Source organism: Sabethes cyaneus, chromosome 2 (genome assembly GCF_943734655.1).
Source record: "Sabethes cyaneus chromosome 2, idSabCyanKW18_F2, whole genome shotgun sequence".
Classification (NCBI taxonomy): Eukaryota; Metazoa; Arthropoda; class Insecta; order Diptera; family Culicidae; genus Sabethes; species Sabethes cyaneus.
Genome location: NC_071354.1, coordinates 4692560 through 4716016, shown reverse-complemented (window position 1 = coordinate 4716016; position 23457 = coordinate 4692560). Strand labels below are relative to the sequence as shown.

Genomic DNA, 23457 nt, shown 5'->3' with positions numbered 1-23457 from the left:
AGACGATTAGCTTTTTATTTTCCATTTTAGTCTTCTTCGCTTCTTCTTCCTCCATGGACTGCAATCTGTCACTGACTGAAGTGAAAACGTCAGCTGAGGCTTTCTGCCAAAGTTGCCAGGAAGTTGCGATGTTATCTGCGTCAGAAATTTTCATAAACAAGGGGTGGGTTTCCCCACACTCAAAATAATCCACACGTCCTTTCCAACGTGAAAAATCACGTAAAATTTTCTACAGGCAATTACGTGATTTTCAGATGACTGTTATTGGAAAAAATAATATCCAGCTTTCCACGAGCGATAATGGCGGATATTGAGCACAAAATGGGCACAATCTTTTGACATTCATTGGAGGAGCGTCGAGTGCGCCCTGACGGAGTTACTATGGATACATTCATGATTGTTTGTTGTTCGAGTGTAAAAATGTAAACATTGTTTAATTTTGCAGATCAGCTGAAGTGGAACATAACTAAACGGATTCAAACTTTTATAGTGGTTTGCGGCCATCATTTGCTGAAGGCACTGGCTCAGAATACTTTTTCACAATCGTGCGAATTAAACATTCGAAACATTACACATTAACGCAAACATTAACTTCATGTTGGTCGAGCCGTTGTCAAGTTTGCTCTCGAACAGCGTCTCGACTTGATAAGAAACTTTCCGTTGCGTATTTGGACATTCTCCTTGAAATTTGCGAAAACTGCAAAGTCACAATCCATAAAACTTGTTGTCCGTTCAATTATGTTCCTCTTTAGCTGATCTGCAAAATTGAACAATGTTTACATTTTTACATTCGAACAACAAACAATCATAAATGTATCCATAGTAACTCCGTCAGGGCGAACTCGACGCTCCTCCAATGAATGTCAAAAGATTGTGCCCACTTGTGCTCAATATCCGCCATTATCGCTCGTGGAAAGCTGGATTGTCAATTGCAAGGAAAATTGTACCATCCAAAGTGCGATATCGCTTATAAAAATGCTATTTTGCATTAAATCGTTTCGGTATCTTCGGCGCACTTTTTCGTTATCTTCCAAGCAATGTATCCAAGTGCGCCGAAGATACCGAAACGATTTAATGCAAAATAGCACTTTTATGAGCGATATCGCACTTTGTATGGTACAATTTTCCTTGCAATTGACAATGTTATTTTTTCCAATAACAGTCCCAAGGAACAATTTTTGCTTATTAAACGTTTACCCGACAGCTATTATACAGCACATGCTGTATAGCTGCTATTAAAGTAAGTCTAAATACCTCTGTTCAATGCTTGTACAGTTGGTTTTGGAGAATTTAATCAGCACAGTGCTTATAATAGATGGTTAGGATACGTTTATCCAGCTTTCCACGAGCGATAATGGCGGATATTGAGCACAAGTGGGCACAATCTTTTGACATTCATTGGAGGAGCGTCGTGTTCGCCCTGACGGAGTTACTATGGAAACATTTATGATTGTTTGTTGTTCGAGTGTAACAATGTAAACATTGTTTAATTTTGCAGATCGCAAGGTCGCATGTATCCCTACGAGGTGTTTTATTTGCGAGGTAAGGTTTTGTTCGTCAGGCTCAAAAAGATATAATAATTTGGACTACACTTTCAGAACCTTGTCCAGACTACGCGAAGGGAACAGTGGAAACGGTAATGAAAATCCATCGTAGTGAGAAACCGGGAGACATTCTTGCGTTCCTGACGTGGCAGGAAGAAGTGTTAAAAGCACTCGATCTTTTGCGTGAGCATAAGGAGGCTAGTGGGAAGGATGACTTGACAATATTTCCCATGTACGAAACGCTATCCAACACGGATCAGTTGAGTTTTTTTCAACGCCCCTAAGGGAGTTCGGAAAGTTATTTTAGCTTCAAACATAGCGGAGACATCAGTGACATTTCCAGGAATTGTTTATGGTAAGCCGGCTTGTAACTTAACTGCTTGCTTGAAACTGTAAAGAAATTCTAATGTCAACTACTTTCAGTTATTGATAGCGGATTTGTAAAGTTGAACTGGTATTCAGCCGAGAGCACCACTAACAGTTTGGTAATAGTACCGACTAGCAAAGCAGCCGCGGAACAGCGAGCAGGCCGAGCCGGAAGCATTCGCAGCGGAAAAGTCTACCGTCTCTATACCGAAGAAGAGTGGGACAAACTACCCGATTATACTCCACCGGAAATGCGCCGAACCGATCTCTGCAGCACGGTTTTATTTCTAAAAGCATTGGGAATTGATAACATCTTGCGGTTCACGTTTCCTTCACCACCACCGGCTAAGAATCTGCTGGCTTCACTGGAGACTTTGTTCGCTCTGGATGCACTCGACTCCGATGGAAACTTAACGTCCCCGGTTGGTTATTTCCTAGCAGAAATGCCTATAAATCCGATGTTGGCTAAAATGCTGTACAACGCCGGCGAGATGGGATGCTCAGAGGAAATTCTTATTATAATAGCCATGCTGCAAGTTCAATCAGTTTTCTCAAAACCAGTGAGCGGCCAGGCGTCCATACGAGCCCGTATTGCGAAGCGTAATTTTGAAGTTTCTGAGGGAGATCTGATCACACTTTTGAATGTGTACACAGCCTTTGTTGCAAATGATCGCACGAAAGAATTCTGTGGACGAAATTTTTTGATGTATCGTAATTTGAAACGCGCACATGAAATCAAAACACAACTTTGCAGCATGCTGGAACGAGAATTAAACATACCACTGCTTTCTTGTGGTGACAATGTGGAAACTATATGCCACTGCATTGTGTCGGGATTTTTTCCATACGCTGCTTATTTGCATCATTCTGGGGTTTACAAAACGGTACGAGGTGACACAGAGCTTTCGATTCATCCACTTTCGGCATTGTATACCGTAGAACAGCCACAATGGGTTGTATTTTGTGAACTTTTGCATACTACCAAATTGTTTATAAAGGTACCGTTATTAAACAAGAGTGGCTCACAGAACTGGCACCTCACTATTACCATAAAGTTACGGTCGTAAGAGATATTTTCTAAGCCTTAATATACTTGGAGTTTTAAAGCCAAATAATTTCTTGTATTTTAATTTGATGACCAGTTTGGATCGTGGAAGTTTCGAACGTAAAAAATTATTTCATATTAAGCTTAAGTTTTATTGCTTTTCCACTGTTAAAACCTTAACAATATCTCTCAGCACTTGTGACGTGGTACAATCTGGTAGTTCATTCATACACGCCTTTCCCGTACACCCCAATTCACCAACACGTGGATCGATCGGTAACGTCCCCAAGTGGGGCACTTTTGCCAGTTCTGCCAACGCTAATCCACCTCCCGAAGAGAATATATTCGTACATTCGGCACAATTGGGACACACAAAGCCGCTCATATTCTCTACAATCCCAATGATCGGTATCCCAGTTTCTTACAGAAAGTTACCTCCTTTCGGACGTCTTCCAAGGCCATTTCCTGAGGCGTTGTCACAATCTGCGTTTACTCCCTTCAAGTTTTCCATGACGGTGATGTGTTCGTCCGAAAACCCCGGAGGAGTATCGATAATGAGATAATCCAACTCATCCCAAGCGACGTCCTCTAAAAACTGTTTGATCATTGCAGTCTTCTTGGGTCCTCGCCAAATAACAGCTTCGGTTCGGCTCTTCAATAGAAAACCAATCGACATAACGGCCAGTTTCTTTTCGGCACTGGTATAAACTGGTACCCATCCTTCTTCGCATTGGTGAACATCGTGATCCTTCCTAGCAAGAATGGAACGCTGGGACCGCACAGATCAATGTCTAATAAGCCAACCAAAACGAAAGTGTTGATTAAAAAACATGATTATATTTTGCCAATTCAAATGACTCACCTTTTAACCGGATTCCGATAAGGTTAACGCGATCTGCAAAATTAAACAATGTTTACATTGTTACACTCGAACAACAAACAATCATGAATGTATCCATAGTAACTCCGTCAGGGCGAACTCGACGCTCCTCCAATGAATGTCAAAAGATTTTGCCCACTTGTGCTCAATATCCGCCATTATCGCTCGTGGAAAGCTGGATTATCATAGGAGGAATGTGAGGCATTTCATGTATATTACATAGAATAGGCCATAACTGGAATTTCGAACTTCTATGAATTGGTAGACCATCTATATTGACGTTTAACTTTATCTGTAAGTCTTCGTTTAGGTGTGCAAAATTGTTTTGCAGACATACTTCAAGTCCTTGATGCCAGTACTGACCGCCTGATATAGGTTTGAACGCCGTGCCAGTTTTATGTGGAGTTCTCAACAGCGTTCGCGGATCTATCGGCAAAGTTTTATCTCCATATTGATGCCGAATTAGCTCCAAAATTCCTTTTAAAGCACGATGTGTGATGTTGTAGTCGAGTGCCCAAATACGTAATGCATTCTCATTATCACGAGTCGGTGGATACATCACTTCACTTACGTTTGCATTACATGGTTGTACAGTTTCAAAATCAGTAGTAAAGGTTTGAGTCTCGGGGTCCATCTCACTATTTGAAGAACTGAATGATTCCACAGCTGATAAGGAATCTACTTTAAAAATAGAAAATGAACAAACGAGAAACAAAAACATTTATAATAAGTACCTACCGTTTGAATCTGTAGAATAATCGGATGATTCACTAGATTCTTCTATTACTGGAAAGTCTGTCAAGTTCAAAAATAAATTAAAATTAGATATGATAACTTAATTGCAGCTTTCTAAAAATCGATGGATTTTTTCCAGACTGTATAGTTTGCGATAGAGCTGGACGGAACCCTGAATTTCTTAGAAATTACAGTTTTTAGCTGATTGGCATATGTTTCTATCTTATTGTCCCATTATTGTTATTAGTATAACAATAGCGAAAATAAGTAGAAACAATATTTACTTACTCCGCAAATGTTCGTCCTCCAGTTCAGGCTCGGAATACAGTTGAATTGCTTCAGATTCACGATTTATTTCATTGTTGAGACGATTTTCAATAAATGCTGTTTTCAGCAGCATCTCACACTCAGATCGCTTTTTTTTCACAGTTCTATGAAACGATCCGCTCTTTTTATACTTTTTGAACAATTTTGTATTCATTGCAACGCATATAAAATGTTGGTTTACTGGTGACTCCAATGTCCAATATCAAACTTAACAATAAAGAAACTTATTTATAGAAAGTATTAAGCTAGAGTGCAACGCCAATTGATGTATCGTTTAAAAACACATTCTGCACGTAAGACGTAACGGTAGATGCACATTAGAGTGACTATATACAGAGTGGCGACAATGCCAAAATTGGAATGATAATTATCTGTCAGTGTCATTCCAATCGAGCAGACGACCTATCCAACGCGTATGCAGGAAAGAGAAAGAAAAACCTTGGAAAAACCGCACTGCATACATTTGAGATGACTTGTCGCCACTCTGTATATAGTCACTCTAATGCACATATATTGCTTGCTGCATTTAAACAACTTTTAATCTACACTTGCTCTTAGCAGTACTGGTAATACGTTTATACAATGTTTATCCAACACGTATATAAGCATACATGCTTATTTACTCTTGGTTGCCCTTAAGCGACTCTTATTCCACACCTGCTTTTAGCGGTGCTGCTGATACATTTGCACAGCGTTTATTCGACTCTTGTTTCCCACTTACATAACAACGTGTAGATGTTGATTAGAAGCTATAAAAAATATTGTATATGACGTTTAAACAACAGGTACTTCAGCAAATTCACTTATTCAGCACCGGATGCTACTATACAACTCTTATTCCACACTTGGTCTTTTAAGTGCTTCTGTTTTGTTCCTTGGGGTCATCTGAAAATCACGCAATCACAATTGCCTGTAGAAAAATTTACGTGAAAACAATGTGGCAAATGTAAACAAAACGAGTGGAGTTATTTTTTGCTGGACTAGCATTGCAAAATCAAACTTCGGTCGGTTTGTTTACGCTTGTGACATTTGCCCTTTTGTTAATTCTATCTACATATATGCTGTCGGTAACTAACTACCGTGGACCCTCGTTCGTTTGACCATTTTTAATCTGAACACTTTTTAATTTGAACCCCGTTGGTTTGCACGACGTGCAAATTAAAAATGGTTAAAATGTCATTCTCAACATTACATCATTTGATTATGCAGACAATGCACATAAACACGATTTGTTTGTACTGACCTAGCGTGTTTAATCGGTTTCACATTTCGTTTTCCTAACGATTAAGATAGAAATTCGATCGGAAAATGCAATATTCGCACTTGCAACTGCCAACTAAAACAAACCACCAAAACAATAACAAAGAGCAGGGCGGCCAGTTCACACAGGTTTCAGCATATTTCGGGTTACCAGTTGTTCAAATTAAAAAGTAACCCCGTTAGTTTGCATGAGGAATCGTTCAAACGAACGGGGGTCCACTGTACTTGGTACTTGATTGGCTACTTGATCGGCCTGGCTCCGAACTTTAATGTTCTATAATTAGCTTGCGCTACATAAAGCTGCTGCAAGTTCTAAAACGAACTTGCACTCAAGAACAACTCATTGGCAAAATTCACATCACTTGTACAGTGGACCCCCGTTCGTTTGAGCGATTCCTGATGCAAATTAACGGGGTTAGTTTTTAATTTGAACTACTGGCAACCCTAAATATGCAGAAACTTTAATGAACTAACCGCCCCGCTCTTTGTTATTGATAGAGTGGTTTGATTTAGTTCGCAGTTGTAAGCAGCAAATATTTCTTTCTCCGATCGTATTTCTATCATAATCGTTGGGAAAACGGAATATGAAACAGAATAAACACACAGAATAGGTCATTACAAACAAATCGTGTTCAAATGCATTGTCTGCATAAGCAAATGATATCATGTTGAGAATGACATTTGAACTTTTTTTAATTTGCACCTCGTGCAAACCAGCAGGATTCAAGTTAAAAACTGTTCGGATTAAAAACGGTCAAACAGTCAAACAAACAGGGGTCCACGGTACATTTTTTCATTAAATAACTTTCAAAGAAAGATCTCTTTGTTAAAAAATAGAAACAGAATATCAATACAAAATCACTTCAAGCTAGCTTCAACAAATTGAATCAAATTATGCGTAAATCTTGGCAAGAACACTTGAAATAGAGTTGAATATTTCTTATCGCATATGGTTTTTGTTTCAGTGCAGAGTCACAGAAACATTTGCGATGTTTTGATCCAAAACTGAATTCCATTTTTTTTTTCATTGGGACCACCCACTTTCTGGAAAACAAAAACCATTCAACAATTTGCTTGAATGCTATCGCTTATGTCAAACTTCGAATCAACTTCCGCTTTCTAGCTGTCTAAATTTCCTTCGCTCTTTTTGCGAACTCTGCCGCTGTGATCGTAACACATTTTGTTGTGAACAGAAATCTTTTCGTAAGTATCAATTAATCTGTGTGTTAAATTTACCATCAATCTTCGAAGCTGACTTGGCAAAGTGTCTGGCGTTTGTAAGTTACTAGAAATTGAGTGTTCGAATAATAGTGTGCCGAGAAATTGATTGTTAATTTCGTGTCAGCTTTGATGATGGCGATGTTTTTAGGACTACTCATTCCAAACGTTCGAAATCTGAAGTTTGATTAACTACTAATGCTCCAATTACTATTTTTCAGATAATGTCGGATATTGAGGTGTAAGTATTAGTTAAATATACTGGGTGAGCAGTGATTGTTTATATTATTCTTAACAGTGAAGCCCCGGTCGCTCCCATCGATGGAACGATGGATGTCAACACGGCCCTGCAGGAAGTGTTGAAGAAGTCCTTGATTGCTGACGGCTTAGTGCATGGTATCCACGAAGCCTGCAAGGCGTTAGATAAACGTCAAGCCGTGCTATGCATTTTGGCCGAAAGTTGTGACGAGCCTCAGTACAAGAAATTGATCACGGCCCTGTGCAACGAACATCAAATTCCTCTGATCCGGGTCGATTCCAACAAGAAGCTAGGCGAATGGTCTGGTCTGTGCAAGATCGACAAAGAGGGTAAGCCACGAAAGATTTCCGGAGCCTCCTGCGTGGTGTTGAAGGTAAAATATTAACTAAATAATGTGCTGCAAAAGTGTAATGTTTATTGTTTTCCGTTTGATAGGCATACGGTGAGGAAACTCCCGCTCACGATGTGATTAAGGAGCATCTGAAACAGCTGAGACAGTCTAGCTAAACGCTGAAAATGTTAATTATATGAAAAACTGAATATAAGTAATCGTATTCTTGATGAACTGTAATCGGTTAAAGAGCTTTCAGCTGATGACACAAATCCTTATGCCGCGGCCAATCTGCAACTTGACAGTCACTGGAATATTAAGGTATGATGAACTCGGAAGTTTTTGTTGTATTTTTCCTGTGCTATTTACCGCGAGCAATAGTAAACGGCGCTGCATCGTGAACACTTCTTTTCAGCTGGTTGTTTGCAGGTCGAACATTTTTTGTCGCCAGTTTCAACTTTATTTTCAGACATTTCCAGTAGATCAGTGTTATACGCCGTGTTCAATCTAGAATAAGTATTGTTCTGTTACAATTTTATTCTGTTAAATTTTAAGTATATATTTTTACCTCCTAGCAAGTTCAGTAATTTCTTGCTGCGTTAAGTCTACAAATATTTTTTTATGTTTTTCGACAATTTTTTTCCAGCCGTATGTTTTTGCGTTTGCCATCAAATTGTTTTCGATCTCTGGCACCTCTTCTAATAGTAAATTAGAGCGATAGGCGGTCTTAGATCCAGCTTTCATTTGAATAGAACATAAAACCTGTTTTAGGTGCATAAGTGCTGGGATCTGGTCCAAGATTTGTTCATTCAAAAGACCCACGCATTTACCGATTTCCCTTTGCCGAAACTCGTTGATTTCATATTCGCTCATTATTGTTTGGTTGGTCAATAGACCAAAAAGACACATCCAAGCTTGGGCCTCACTTTTAACTATTCTAAAAACGTCACTACCAAAAACAGATTCCCAGCGATCATTAACGAATTTCTCAAAATCTTTACGTTTTCTCAACCATGGTTTATAGTGCAAAACATTGGAAATCAGACAAGGGACGTCGTGGGTTTTGATCAATCGATTACTCACACTCAATGGAAGCGATGCTAAGTTTTCAACAATGTAGTTAAGAATAGTTATACTTTTCAATCCTACTCTGAAATGCATGTCTCTTTTAAGGCGATCCAACTCTTCTTGAGATGTTTCCTTCATACGTTGCGTTTCTCTATCGTGTTGCGTACCCTCATCGTTCGCTAAGCCAATTAGTAATCCAGTAGCTTGTGTGCAATAATCAATTAAATCCAGGATACTATCCCCCAAGGTCTCACAGCCATTGCGGTGAAAAAGAATTGTCTCCAGTAAGGCAACAATGTTCATCTCATAATAAAGCACACTGTATGGAACGAAGGAAGCCTTCAAGTCATTTCCGTCTACCAGTTTTGGTAGAATTCTATTCCTCCAAATCCTGACAGAGAAAATTTCGTGTACCAGCGCGGGAAGTTTGGCCTCGATGACTATCTGTTCCTTGACCACTTCCTCTTGTTCGGTGCTTGCCTCGATACATGCCTGCTGTGTTAATTTCAAAACGTATTCGTACTGTTCAAACCAACTGAAATAAAATGTTACAAAAAGACGAGACTTACAGGGACCTTATGATTCACCAAACTAATACCTTTGATTGCCTATGTCCGCAACCTGGAATTGGCGCAAACTTTGCACGAAATATTCAATTTCTTCCGGTAACACGACGTTTGGAAAGGACATGATGGGAGGCTGAGTTAATTTCGTGCCCTGCAAAAATTGGATAACTTTTTCTAACAAACCAGGGTTGTCATAGCAACCACTGCGGTTTAATGCGATTTGTGGTTGTGATGTGCTGTTTGAAAAAAGCTTACCGTCAAGGACTTAGCAAATAAAGTACTAATCTAGTAATCTATACGAGAATATATACTTTATTAAATATTTACAATAAAAAATGGCACACAACATATCTACACACGAACAAACAAAACATTTCGATAAATATCGTTTTAACTTATAACACAAATTACGATCGCAATGGTTGGTTCACTGTTTGTCTTTCTAACATCGACTGACCTATGGTAATGATGTTAACCATACTCGGACTGAATGGTGAGCGAAAACTCGCCCTTGTAGATGAACGTTCCATGGTACCAGAGCCTGGTGTCGACTAGCAACGCATCGCCCGGTTCAACGTAAAAGCTGAAGCTACGACATTCATTGTCACACTCTGGCGTTGGAGCCAGAATCCAGCTTTTATTGCCGCGCAACTGAGCTTGCCACATTAACCGCGGGATGTAGTCAATCTAAACAGAATTAACGAATACAATAAATCTACGAAATTGTTGAAATCATTTCATTTCTACATACGTGCATAACCGCTCCTTGCTCATAGCCCAGGAAAACAAAATCCGTATTGGGCATTTCGGCATCCTCCGGAAGAAAATGCGGCTTTGGATACAGCTTTCTCAGTTCGGCCAAAATCACCGGATTGCAATTACTCCAGCCGACGTACCATGGCTTGTTGCCTTTCTGGAAGTCTTCCGACATGCGGAAGACGTCTTTAAGCGTTTGAAAACTGGATTTGAAGTGCAAATATTGACAGTCTTCGTGAAAACTATCCAAAGCCGCCTGGTGCTTGTAGTAGAGATCCTTCAGGAAAGTGAAATTGAGCAACTTTGCAGCCGGCCAGTGGGATATCGCATTTTTGATAATGATAGGTCTTGAGGAGTACGCGTAGGGTTTAAAATCCTCCCGGGACAAATTAGCCAAAATGATCGGTCCTTGAACTCCTGCTCGAAAATGAGGAAAATCGAAAATTCTAGTATCGAAAATTCAATAGCAAATATTGTTACTATAACAATCAATATCTACCTCGGCAATAGTCACAGTCGGATAGCGGACGCGTTGCTTCCCAGACCAAGTAGTTGTTTGGCACTATACAGCGAGTTCCCAGGATGACTTCAATCAACGATGCCAGGAATGGAGTGAGAATAAAGAGCGCTATCAGGAAAATTACGCTGTAAAGAATGGAAAGCGTTCCATCGTTCCACTGGGTCCACGATAGGCGACTCGGTCGGTAACCGATACTCTGCTTGAACGCTTCCTCCATTTCCTGTTCCGTCAATCCGGCTCGGGCAACTGCATTGTTCAGTAAGTTCAATTTGTGCAGTAAAATTTGGTCGCACAGTTTCACCCGTACGTTGCTTAGTCTAGCCATGGTTTTCACGGTTTTCACACTGAATTGATTTAGCTCAGATTAATTCACACGTCATTATATTTATTTTTCGTTTGAAGCAACATAGCTTTATCTAAATATGAATTTGAAAAAAATTTTACATTTTAGCTGCGCTGTGAGTGCACAGCCTAAATAAAAAATAAACTCAGCAGCTTTTCTCCGCTGTCATAATAAAAGCGCCAATGTCGAGTGTCGACATTATTTTACACGCTTATAAAATTTTACTCCAAATTAAATAAACTAAACATCTAATTTTTTGACAAAAGTCTGTGGTAAAGTTGCAAGTAGGGCTCTGTCCTGCTCTTTTTGCTCCTATTTTATCAAAAAATTTATATCTACCATTAGTTATGCATTCCAATCTGCTTTCGGAAAATTTAGTGATTTGCAACATAAATTATTCATACTTTCGTTAGCTTAATCAAATGTTATTGTCAATTGCAAGGAAAATTGAACCATCCAAAGTGCGATATCGCTCATAAAAGTGCTATTTTGCATTAAATCGATTCGGTATCTTCGGCGCACTTTTTTGTTATTTTCCAAGCAATAGGTGCGCCGAAGATACCGAAACGATTTAATGCAAAATAGCACTTTTATGAGCGATATCGCACTTTGGATAGTACAATTTTCCTTGCAATTGACAATATGTAATGCCAGTTTAAAATAATGCATAGAAGAAGTCAACTCTAGAGTGACTATATACAGAGTGGCGACAAGTCATCCCAAATGTATGCAATGCGGTTTTCCCAAGGTTTTTCTTTCTCTTTCCTGCATACGCGTTGGATACGTCGTCTGCTCGATTGGAATGACACTGACAGATAATTCTAGATAGAATTAACAAAAGGGCGAATGTCGCAAATGTAAACAAACCGGGTGAGAGTTACTTTTGGCTGGACCAGCATAGGAAAATCAACCCTCACTCGGTTTGTTTACGCTTGCGACATTCGCCCTTTTGTTAATTCTATCTTCAATTCAAGAGCAACATTTCAATAGGGCCCAAGTGCAAAATATAAAAAAACTGGTTTTTTGGTTATATTTAAAGCTTTTATAAGTATCTATAATAATACCAAACATCATAGCGATTTGAAAACTTTATGACTCTTAAAAAGCAAATTTGAAAAAGCCTTATGTGAAAACTGGCAACAAAGTTTTCATTTTGTGCTTCGGCCCTTCTGTATGAAAAAGCCTATACGCAGTTTGTGTTTTGTTTTGCATTCGGCCCTATTTTTGTTGTGGGATTTCTGCTGCTTGCTGCTGCTGCGAAGATGATCCCCGCTGTACAATTGCGCGAGAGACTCGACGGACGACCGAAAAAAACAATACGATGCTACCTGCATAAATAACACGGTCATTCACAGACACGACATGTTTAGTATTTAAGCCTGCGCGGCAACAAAAATTTACGTTACTTTTCGGCTTGCACGAAAAAAACTATTTCGCTGTATATATATATCACCTGTGGAGGAACCGGACAGAGTTCGTTAGTTGCGCGCCCGAGACATTTACTATCGCTGAACTGCCAAGGCGTGATGCACTTGCACGCTGTGGTGAGTTAGAAATGCTAAATGAATGAACTGCTGCTGCTTCACACTACCAATAGCGACTGCCGCACTGCCGCACCTCACGGGTAACACGTTTCGCTTCACAAACCTGTTCAACGGTGGCAGATTTGCTGATGAAATTAAACCCCAACTTTTCTAGTAGAAATAATAAAGCTGATCCAGTAAGCTGTCCCAGTTACGAATTTTTAACCTTTTCTAGCCATTGCGCTTCAAAACAACGTGATAAAAAAAAGGCCAAACGCGAAAAGCTGTCTAAAAAACGGCCCAGTACCAAAATCATATCACCACTGACAGTAAATAAAAGCCTCATGTCAAAGGCCCCATCAACAATTGATAATCAAATCAGCCTTATGAAAAAGTCGTATTACCGAATGATCTCCGAAAACGGCCAAACGCATATTTTTGCAAATTACAAAGTAAATCAATGTTTTTTCTGCTGGTTGTTGCATTACACATTAAACTATTATGTTTTTGCGTCATAATGTGACATTCAATTCTAAGCAACACTGTTTATATCAAATAAGGAGTTAAAAAATGATGCTCAAGTTTCAACATCGATTTTCTCGAAACTGTCAGTTTTGACTTCGGCCTATTTGAAATGTTGCTCTTGAATTATCATTCCAATTTTGAGATTGTCGCCACTCTGTATATATAGTCACTCTAGTCAACTCGAGCACTAAAAGTGTATACTATACTGATAGTTATTGACAAATTTAAGTAAAAACTGCCGGTGTGTCGCTACTTGCTGCGATGGTGAGAAAAACGAAAACAAATGTCAGATGCGGTACATTTCATAAAAATTTTTCAGTAAATTTAATTTTTAACTGGTTTTCGATTGAAAACTTTACTAAATTTTTATCAGGTTTTGTAAGAAATTTGCTATTTTACAAGTTATTTTAAAAACACTTTTAAAATAGTGAATTGAAAGAGCATAAATTTGAAGAATACTGTAAAAGTTAATGTGGCGACTTAACTAATCGAACACAGCAGTGATCCTAAAGCGGTTTTTGCATATTATTGAATGTTTTTCTACTTTACAAGATCCTTATGCTTGTTTTGTATCGGTTCAAGTCAAAGTTCTGGAGATTCGAATATCTTTCAGTCTCATCGAACCAAATTGCTCCGGCACTACATGAAAATATGAATGTTCTCTTTAGTTATCCTGTATCTTGCTTGCAATAGCCTTGTTTATATTAATTTCACAAAAAACAAGTTTTTTACCACTCAAGCACGTGGATTTTTATAATTTAGCGTGATATGTAACCTGTTTGTTGTCGCATAAATATACAGAAACATTATTTTCTCGTATATACTGTAAACAAACCACTGACAAAGTATATATCAAAAATAAAGTACTCAATTTTCTTACATTTTGCAATAATAATTTTACTTGTACATTGTTTCACTATATTAAGAAAATTAAAAAAGTAAATTTTTTTCCGACTCTTCAAGCAAACTGTCAACTTTCTCACCGTTCGGCTAGTTCCAAAGACCACCACCGTCAGCGCATAAGTTTCTGTCGAACAGGTCAATACCACAGTTATACCATAAAACTGGGTGCTAATAATGCTAATCGACATGAGCCAGGTTAATTTATGAATTCACTAAATAAATAGTTTTGTATAGAGTGACTATATACAGAGTGGCGCCAAGTCATCCCAAATGTATGCAATGCGGTTTATCCTAGGTTTTTCTTTCTCTTTCCTGCATACGCGTTGGATCGGTTGTCTGCTCGATTGGAATGACACTGACAGATAATTGGGTATTTTAGTGGTATATACATTTCCGCATATTCTGACAAGATATGATGCCATTCAATCGCTACATGAAGACTTTTCCGAATTTGACTAATAGAAGTAATGAAAAAACATTTTTTTTATATTTGAAAAAAAATTTTGGAATAAGACGATAGCTTACAAGTAAACCACTTTTCTTTTTAGCTCGTCTTAGACAACACAGTGAATAGATACACTATGGTCATCGAACGATACAGGTTTCATATGAGAGCTTTAAAAGCTCGGTTAAAATGAAGAGCTCTATCAGAGAGATAGAAGAGAGGGAGAGAACTTCTGACATCAAGTCAATCAATCGGCTTGGTTGATATCTGTCAAACAACAAATCATTCTAGTTTTGATTTTTATTAATTTTTTAATCGAATATTGACTTAATTGAAATATAAAAAGAACTGCTAGATTCAGGAAACGACGGGCTATCAAATGAAATAGAAAAATCCACTTTTTTGGGAAAATTAAAATACCCAATTATCATTCCAATTTTGACATTGTCGCCACTCTGTGTATAGTCACTCTAGTTTTGTAGTCTTGAAGTGGCCCTTTACAAATGTTTATCGAAAGTTTTGGATAAAATATCGATTTCGACCGTATCGCTACGGTAGTAATATCGCCCATCCCTTTGTGTATCAAAATGATCAAAATTGCATTTTGCATTTGCGCAGTTCTATTGTGATAAAAATCGATTCATTTACATGAAAAGCAGTTTCATCTGAGTTTATGTGCAAATAACAACGCTTACAAGATGAGTGCTACACTCGTAAATATAGCGGAAGAAGATTACTTCGGTTTAGTGGTCCGATGCGGATTGTACGGGGCAGCTATCTTCCAGTTGATATGTTTGGCTTCTTGCATCGTAGCGCCGGATGCATCAGGAACCGTTGACGGGCCAAATGGATTGAAGGTATAAACGCCACATAAATTTGTGTAAAAAGTTTGTTGGCTCATGCTTGTTCGCTTGTCTTGTCCAGGGTAACGACAGTGACGACTCCTGTTCGGAACATTCGTCGCCTCAGAATACCCCCAGACGTCCGTATCATCGCAGCCGAAAACAAGACAAGAAAAAGAGACGCTGAACAGCGGCCACCACCAATGACATCTTTGTTCCAGCATAAGTGTTTCGTTTCGTAAGTTTGAAAAAGTCTGAGTTATTTTGTACTATTGTTTAGAATTAAAATACAAGCCTATGTTTTATTGTCCTTAGGACACAGGAAATGCCGCATTTACTTTTACTAAATGCTTCGTGGTTGAATGAATGATGTTTTGTTATCAAAAAAATACATGTCGCCCTCGGCAATCATGAAAATTACTTAAAATTTTATCTTATTTATGGACTTATATCGGAAAAAGTATTATTCATAAAATAAGCATTGTTCTACGGTTTTCCACAAATCCAACTATATTTTTTTCTTAGAAAATTTTGCACTAACACCGCTTATAATAGCACGATAGTAAACAATAAAAGTATCATCCACCAACAAGAAAAAAAGGAACGCAAAATAACAATACTTATATTAAACAATCTTCGAATGAATCTCGTTTTGAGCACATTTCATTACATCTAACGCTCCTTTAGAGATTAATTCCTGAGCCAATCGCCTCCCTAGGCTTTCAGCTGAAACAAATAGCTCCGTCGGTATGTCCTTGTGACAAACCATCCCGCAAAACAGCGAACTGCTGCTGTCCTGCAGCTTCGGCGCTACAATTTTTCTGTCTAAATTTTCGTTGTAGTCTAGGATCTTGGCCTGGTGTGCCAAGAAAGGACATTTTTCAGCACCGGTTTCTGTCGCAGGCTTCTGTTCCGTCAGAAACTTTCCAGTGATGGGACATTGTAAGCCAGTTTCGTCCACTTTTTGTTCAATGCTGACATATGGGCAGTCGCCCATAAAATCAACACCAACCGGAAACGAACTGCTCGGACAAACGGATTCTTTTGCATCGCCTTGCCCTTGCTCAACGGTCGCATTAGGTTTGACGGCACCTTCTTCCGAAGATGAATAGGAACGCTTCTTAAACATATCGCCATGGGCTTCGATATATTTAGCTAAGTCTATCCTCTGATCGGCCTTCGAACAACTAGGCTTATTATCATCAACGATTTCCGGACTATGTCGAGGTAAGGAATCATTTACAACGTTATCCTCAACATCCAATTCGAGGCGACTCTTCTTAGCGGGAAGCACATTGCCGTTGTCGACATCCAACTGAATAGAATCGTTAAACTTTAAAGTACATCCTTCATCAGCACGCAGTTCAGTTCGTCCATCTAGGCTCCACACAGCACCAGTGATGTTTAGCATCGCTGAGTCCGGTTTTCGTTTTAGATTTGTACAAACCGCAACCGGCGCACTACATCCTCCTCCAAGCGTTTTCAAAAAACTGCGTTCGGCTAAGATTTTACACATAGTATCCAGATGACAAAGCTTTGAGAGCATTTCAAGTATGTATTCGTCATTGGAACGACATTCGACGGCCAGCGCACCTTGTCCAACAGCGTACAGAATTTCTGATGGTTCGATTGTTTGATCAATTCGTTTGTGCCAACCCATTCTCGTGAGACCTGCTTGAGCCAAAATGATACCAGCAAATTTGGAGTTTTCTACGTCCAGTTTGGCCAGTCGAGTATTCAGATTGCCACGAATGTCACAAACCGTCAGGTGAGTATATGTTCTTGCAAGCTGAGCAGATCGGCGCAACGACGATGTTCCGATGACCGAGCCCTGAGGTAACGTGTTCAGCATTTTACCGCGATGCTTTTCATTTAGGACTAAAGCATCCCGAGGATCTTCTCGTTCCAACACAGCACCGATAGCCATCCCCACTGGCAATGCGGTCGGGAGGTCTTTCAAAGAGTGCACTACAAATTCTACGCCTCCGGTGCGTAAAGCATCCTCGAGGTCCTTAGTGAACAACGATTTTTCCCCGATTTTAGGTAGTGACTTATTAAGCACCCGATCGCCTACAGTTGTCATGGTATCTGAAAGATGCGGATGATGTTAATGCCGTAATAATTCGTTATTCGTAAGACATACGTATTTCAAATTGAACGTCTGGGTTCAGTCTTTGCAGGCAGGAAATGACATGTTTCGTTTGAATGAGAGCCAACTGAAATAATAATAATCAAGCTTATGATGAAGTTCGATTTTTTTAAGACAGGCTCAAATATCAGTCCACGCCGCACCCACTCTCTTATAAGGTTTCAATTACTTATGCGTTTCTCTTCGCTTTAGAAAATTTGAATATTCTGAAAGCCTTGCTACGTGCGTGCGTGTGAACGATATTTAGATGACATAACAAAAATTTATTTACCTCACTCTTCCTCGACCCGACACGAATTATCTTTTGCTCCGTTTCTTTGCCAGTCATCGCTCTGTGTCAATAGCCAGTCCCCTTCACCGTCAATTAGATAAGAATTGTATCACCTTTTAACCTAAGGTGTATGCAATCGATTGCCGAAAGGAAACCCCAATTTACTCGGTGGTGTGGTGACTGGTTCATGCAACTATTTACTATACTGTGTAGTGACAAAAGTGTCTGCTCTACTTCGTGTGTGTAGTAGTTAAAATGCAAACATGAATGAAATCGCTCTTTCTCACATATGTTATCTATGCTGCAATCAGAGGCACCTTTCTATGCTGTCTAGAATAGATTGTGGCGTATAGAATAACGGCACAAATCATTAACACACTGAAATGAGTAACACCAGTATCTCCTAAGATTTAAGCTGAGCGAACTGAGGTAGTTGATCTGACTAGCTAACACAGAAACTATCCAACACGATACAATAACGTCAGAGGAAAGCATGCGACTGAAGAATGCGAACTGACATAAAAAGCATAAAACCGTACCACGATCGCAACATAAAAACTACGAAAACAAACGTGATAGCTGACACTAGTGTTCCCAGATTCTGTTTTTAAAATGTATATGGGAGTATTTACATTTTACGACACAAGTTAAACATTTCCAAATTGCCTGCCGCTGCCCAGATTACGCAAATTGTGCCTGTGCGCCTAGCTGTGCGCTCTGATACGAGAATCGATTATGTGAATGGATTGATTTCTATGAGGGTAGCCAACTTGTTTTTGGCTCTACATGAATTGAGCGTTTTTCATACATTTGACTTTTTCACTTCATGGCTGCTCTACATATTCGATTGCCCTCGTGGCAGGGGCGTTGTAAGGATGAGGAACTTATCACATGCATAGGCTTTCGTAACCGGGAAGCTCATGGAAAATGCGCCATTTAAAACAAATACATCTTCCCTGAAAATTTAGCAGATCTCATTTGCTTGTCAGATGTATGTACCAAATTGATAGAGATGACACGCTTAAAAACACTTCGTCATCGGCTGGATACATCGCTGCTTCTGTCGCAGACAACATGGCGAAGTATTTATCGAATTGAGGTTATTTTGGTTAATGGCAAGCAAATAGAGTAGTTTACTTTATTGGCGACAGTCCGTCATCGATCCTTCGCCGAACGAATTATGAGCGTCCAGTACTATCAGTCATGATCCGCCGTTTTCCAATCCCCTCGAACACCAGCTGACCGTGTGTCGTCCTCGACAGCGCACATCCATCGGGTGCGGTATCTGCCCCGAAGTCTATGTCCTCTTCATGGTTTTCTGCTGAAAATAGTTTTGGCTACTCTTTCGTCGGGCATTCTGGCCACGTGCCCAGTCCTCCGCAGCCTGCCACATTGTATTTCTCTGTGATTGTACTATCTTCACTATACAGTGGTATCAGCATATTTGTATGATTGATACAGCTCGTGGTTCAAACGTCTGCGCCACACTCCGAAGCACTTAACGGTCAGCTTTCTTTAGCGTCCATGATTCAAGTCCATACAGGGCCACCGCGAGAATTAGTGTTCTGTGGGTCGCCAGTTTGATACTGTTACGGGGAAGTAGCCAATAAGATAGTCGCATAGTCCACTAACGTGTTTGACGCAACTTTATTAACACTTCGTCTCATAGGCACAAGGCTTCAGGACGCCAAGGGGCTGGGGGGATAGATGTGCCGAGATGATGAGTGTGTACATTGGAATGAGAGTTTAAAACAACAAAAAAAACCGAAAAGAGGCAAAGTCTCAATGATTGCGCGTACTCAAAATGATCTGCTTCGAAAGAAGCCAAATGATCGTAGTCACGCTTGTGGCCACAGCAAAAGCTCTCATTCCAGGGTACACACTCTAGGTTAAGGCGGCGAGGCGACGGAGGCGGTGAATGCAGCAGACCACTCACCCTAAGGAGTTGATCTCGAAGCTCCACCGAATCCGCACCCGAACCTGCACTAAAAAAGCACCCCCGAAGAGAGTTGGATCCCGGATCATCACCCGAACTCGCACTCAAAAATCACCCCCGAAATGACAAGATCTCGTTCAGTAGAGATTCCTTCCTTAGCCATCGAGAAGAGAACACGTATGGAACGTCCGCGTTGTTCGCAGGTTTAATCGAAAAAGAACCACATGGTTTCCATAAAGTTAATTATACGACCGGAGTAAAAGTGCAATTCCGCGATCAGTTGAGTAACAGATTGGTGACCGAAAAACTAAGGTTATTCGCACGAGTTGAAAACGGTGGTCGATAGTACGGTTTAGAAAATCCCTCCTCCCTCCAGGCAACGAGAAGCACGTGTTTTGGGAAGATGACTGTCGCCGAAACAGTGAATACGGCTATGAAAAACTACCTGACCCCAAGGGAAGTGTAACTGATCATTTGTGTAAACCGTAGTGATCGGCTAATGATTCGGATAAGCCGTCGAGGAAGTGAAGGACCGGTAGGTCCCTGAATATTATCAGCTCCAGGGTACCTGTTGAAGAACACGTGGTGCCATAGTGCTGCAGGCGATGAAGTGAACTAGGGTAACCAACCTATTTTGGACCCCATCAGCAGCTGTACACAATTTGGACACTTCCATTTGATTTTGCTGTAAGTGTCCAAATTATGTACAGCTGATGAGGGGGTCCAAAATACGTTGGTTACCCTAGCCGTAGGATTGGTCGATAAAAGAACGTAGTGGCAAGTGTAGTAGCGTTACGGACGAAGGAGTAGTGACCGACTCGAGACGGCTTTCTTGGTTTCCGGCGAAAGGTGTACGGGTGGATCTCGGGTAGAGGTGCAGGACGGTGACGGTGTGGCGCGTTCGGAGAGATTGGTGGTGTCGACGGTAGCAGCAGTCAACGGTTCAACGGTGGCTCCAACGATAATGTGTGCACGTGAAAGATACGATGGTTTCTTAAATAGTTAGATGAGAAATAAGTTGATTTCAGGTGGAACCCCGCAGAGTAGAGAAGAGCTACCGGTAAGTCAGTTATTAATTGTTAACATTTGCTTATATTGTATGCGAAAAAGTATCTAAAAAGGCAGGTTAGAAATCAACCGGTAACAAGTTTTGTGCGAATTTGCAAACTACGGGACTTCAGCTGCAATTCGTCGTTTTACTTCGCGGCTTACAACGTTATCACATGTCACGAGCGTATATGAATTCCTCAACTACTTCATATCATTCCGCATACATCATTTCCACCGCGGCACCAACAACGTTTAGACTCACACGTTCCCTGCCAGCAACCATTCGCTTCGTTCTGGCGGTACCAATGGTGAGTCCCAATCCCACTACTTCCCGTATAAAAGTCCTAAAGGCATCTTCCACTACTGTACGGTTGATTCCGATGATATCGACGACATCCGCAAAACCAAGAACAATGAAAGATTTTCTGATAATAGTCCCGTTCCTTTCCACGTTTGCATTTCGTAGTGCACCTTTCAATTCAATATTGAATAGCAGGTTAGAGGATGCATCCCCTTGCTTCAGTCCATCCAACGTCATGAAAGCGGCTGAGATCTCACCCGCTATTCTAAAGCATAAGTTTGAACCATCTTGCGTCACACGAATCAGCGTAATTAGTTTCGTAGAAAAATTATGTTCTAGCATTATCTGACACAGCTCATTTTGTTTGACTGAATCGTACGCCGCCTTAAAGTCCAAGCTGGTAAACGGCTGAATAATGGTGCCTTGTGCACGTGTAAGCATAAAATAGACCCTACAGTGGTTCATAGCCTCTTATTCAGCAACTCCTATTCCTACCTCTTCGTGGTACCAGCCTGGTGGAGATCGGGTAACCAACCCCGGTGGAAGCCAAGGTCGTATGCTGACAGGAAAGGAGGGCTCTTTCGAGCTTCGTTGGCCCTCCGGCGAAACAGGGGGTTGGTATAGCAGGCTTTGCAAGCCACGAAAAATACTAAAGCACGGAAAGAAGAACAAATAAATTCTTACTGGAACAATCGGAATAGACCCACGCGACGAAAAAGGACTATGGATTGGAAACTCGGGACGAGGAAGTGCCGATCTCTCAACTTCCAAGGGAGCACTCGAGTGCTCTCCGACGTATTGAAGAGCCGCAAGTTCGACGCCGTAGCGCTGCAGGAGGTGTGCTGGAAGAGCTCAACAGTACGTACGTTCAGAGATGGACATACCATCTACCAGAGCTGCGGCAACACACACGAGCTGGGTATAGCTTTCATAGTGATGGACGAGATGCTCAATGCTCAGGTCGACCAGGAGGAGGAATACAAACCGGTGATTTGAAGGTTCAGTGCACACCAGCGGACCAATGAAATGGGCCTAAGACTAATCGACTTTGCCGCCTCCAAGAACATGGCCGTACGTAGCACCTTTTTCCTGCACAGAATCCATCACAAGTACACATGGAGGTCACCAAATCAGACAGAATCACAGATCGACCACGTTTTGATCGACAGTCGGCACTTCTCAGACATTATCGACGTCAGATCCTATCGAAGCGCTAACGTTGACCCGGACCACTACCTAGTGATGGTTAAGATGCGCCCAAGACTCTCCGTTGTGAACAACATTCGGTACCGACGTCAGCCTCGGGCCAGACGTCGCCGCAAACTACGCGCATTCACTCGAAGCAGCGCTGTCGGAAGAGGACGAGCTGAACGAAGCCCCTCTCGAGGACTGTTGGAACACTATCAAAACAGCCATCAGCAGTGTAGCGGAGAGCTCTATCGGGCATGTGGCCCGGAATCAGCGGAACGATTGGTTTGACAATGAATGTAGAAGGGTGATCGATGAGGAGAACGCTGCGCGGGCGGTCAAGATGCGCAGGACGTGGAAAGACACAAGCAGAAGAAGATATAGCGAAACCAAATCTTTCGAGAGAAAAAGCGCTACCTGGAAGAGTAGGAATATGCAGAGCTGGAGCGGCTGCATCGTTCTCAGGAAACGCGAAAGTTCTACCAGAAACTGAACGGATCACGCAAAGGCTTTGTGCCGCGAGCTGAAATGTGTCGGGATAAGACTGGCAGTATTCTGACGGACGGAGGTGAAGCAGCACTTCGACGAACACCTGAATGGCGCCCAGGCGGAGAGCCATGGCGGCGGGGAAAGCGATTTCGCGGGCAACAAACGGCGAAGAGGTGCCAACCCCAACGATAGGCGAAGTTAAGGAGGCGACACCGTTCTCAATGCCGCCTATATGCTGTCTGTCCCAAATCATTTTCCGCCGTCTATCACCAATTGCGAATAGATTTGTGGGAACTAATCATGCCGGCTTCGTAGATGGTCGGTCTACAACGGATCAAATATTTACACTGCGGCAAATCCTTCAAAAGGGCTGTGAATACAGAGTTCCCACGCATCATTTATTCGTTGACTTCAAAGCCGCATATGATACCATCGACCGGAAAGAGCTATGGAAAATCATGGACGAGAACAGCTTCCCCAGGAAGCTCATCAAACTGATTAAATCTACGATGGATGGTACACAGTGCTGTGTTCGGATTTCGGGTGGATTGTCAAGTTCATTCGAATCACACAGAGGGCTTCGTCAAGATGATGGTCTCTCATGCCTGCTGTTCAAC

The 23457-nt window shown here is 41.0% G+C and overlaps 5 protein-coding genes and 2 pseudogenes across 5 annotated transcripts; 3 read left to right on the top strand and 4 right to left on the bottom strand.

Moving 5' to 3' along the window:
* The first annotated feature begins 1263 nt into the window (after positions 1–1263).
* On the top strand, positions 1264–2991 carry LOC128738897 (probable ATP-dependent RNA helicase DHX35; annotated as a pseudogene).
* A 115-nt stretch (positions 2992–3106) lies between these two features.
* LOC128738895 (cytosolic Fe-S cluster assembly factor NUBP2 homolog) lies at positions 3107–3750 on the bottom strand (annotated as a pseudogene).
* A 3518-nt stretch (positions 3751–7268) lies between these two features.
* Positions 7269–8205, top strand: LOC128733506 (40S ribosomal protein S12). The gene is made up of 4 exons (XM_053827138.1): positions 7269–7360; positions 7597–7616; positions 7674–8007; positions 8070–8205. Exons 2-4 carry the CDS (start codon positions 7600–7602, stop codon positions 8139–8141), a joined length of 423 nt encoding a protein of 140 aa, XP_053683113.1. The 5' UTR covers positions 7269–7360; positions 7597–7599; the 3' UTR covers positions 8142–8205.
* Positions 8206–8209: 4 nt separating this feature from the next.
* LOC128733502 (zinc finger MYND domain-containing protein 10 homolog) lies at positions 8210–9723 on the bottom strand. The gene is made up of 4 exons (XM_053827132.1): positions 9632–9723; positions 8534–9568; positions 8335–8472; positions 8210–8273 (listed from the first exon to the last, which is right to left on the bottom strand). The coding sequence occupies exons 1-4, from the start codon at positions 9721–9723 to the stop codon at positions 8210–8212; spliced, it is 1329 nt and encodes a 442-aa protein (XP_053683107.1).
* Positions 9724–9903: 180 nt separating this feature from the next.
* On the bottom strand, positions 9904–11316 carry LOC128733503 (uncharacterized). Its single transcript, XM_053827133.1, has 3 exons — positions 10855–11316; positions 10351–10772; positions 9904–10286 (listed from the first exon to the last, which is right to left on the bottom strand). Exons 1-3 carry the CDS (start codon positions 11198–11200, stop codon positions 10071–10073), a joined length of 984 nt encoding a protein of 327 aa, XP_053683108.1. The 5' UTR covers positions 11201–11316; the 3' UTR covers positions 9904–10070.
* A 3892-nt stretch (positions 11317–15208) lies between these two features.
* On the top strand, positions 15209–16100 carry LOC128733507 (protein anon-73B1). The gene is made up of 2 exons (XM_053827139.1): positions 15209–15471; positions 15539–16100. Exons 1-2 carry the CDS (start codon positions 15313–15315, stop codon positions 15641–15643), a joined length of 264 nt encoding a protein of 87 aa, XP_053683114.1. The 5' UTR covers positions 15209–15312; the 3' UTR covers positions 15644–16100.
* Positions 15951–18387, bottom strand: LOC128733499 (porphobilinogen deaminase). Its single transcript, XM_053827128.1, has 3 exons — positions 17877–18387; positions 17600–17672; positions 15951–17544 (listed from the first exon to the last, which is right to left on the bottom strand). The coding sequence occupies exons 1-3, from the start codon at positions 17931–17933 to the stop codon at positions 16082–16084; spliced, it is 1593 nt and encodes a 530-aa protein (XP_053683103.1). The 5' UTR covers positions 17934–18387; the 3' UTR covers positions 15951–16081.
* Positions 18388–23457: the final 5070 nt, after the last annotated feature.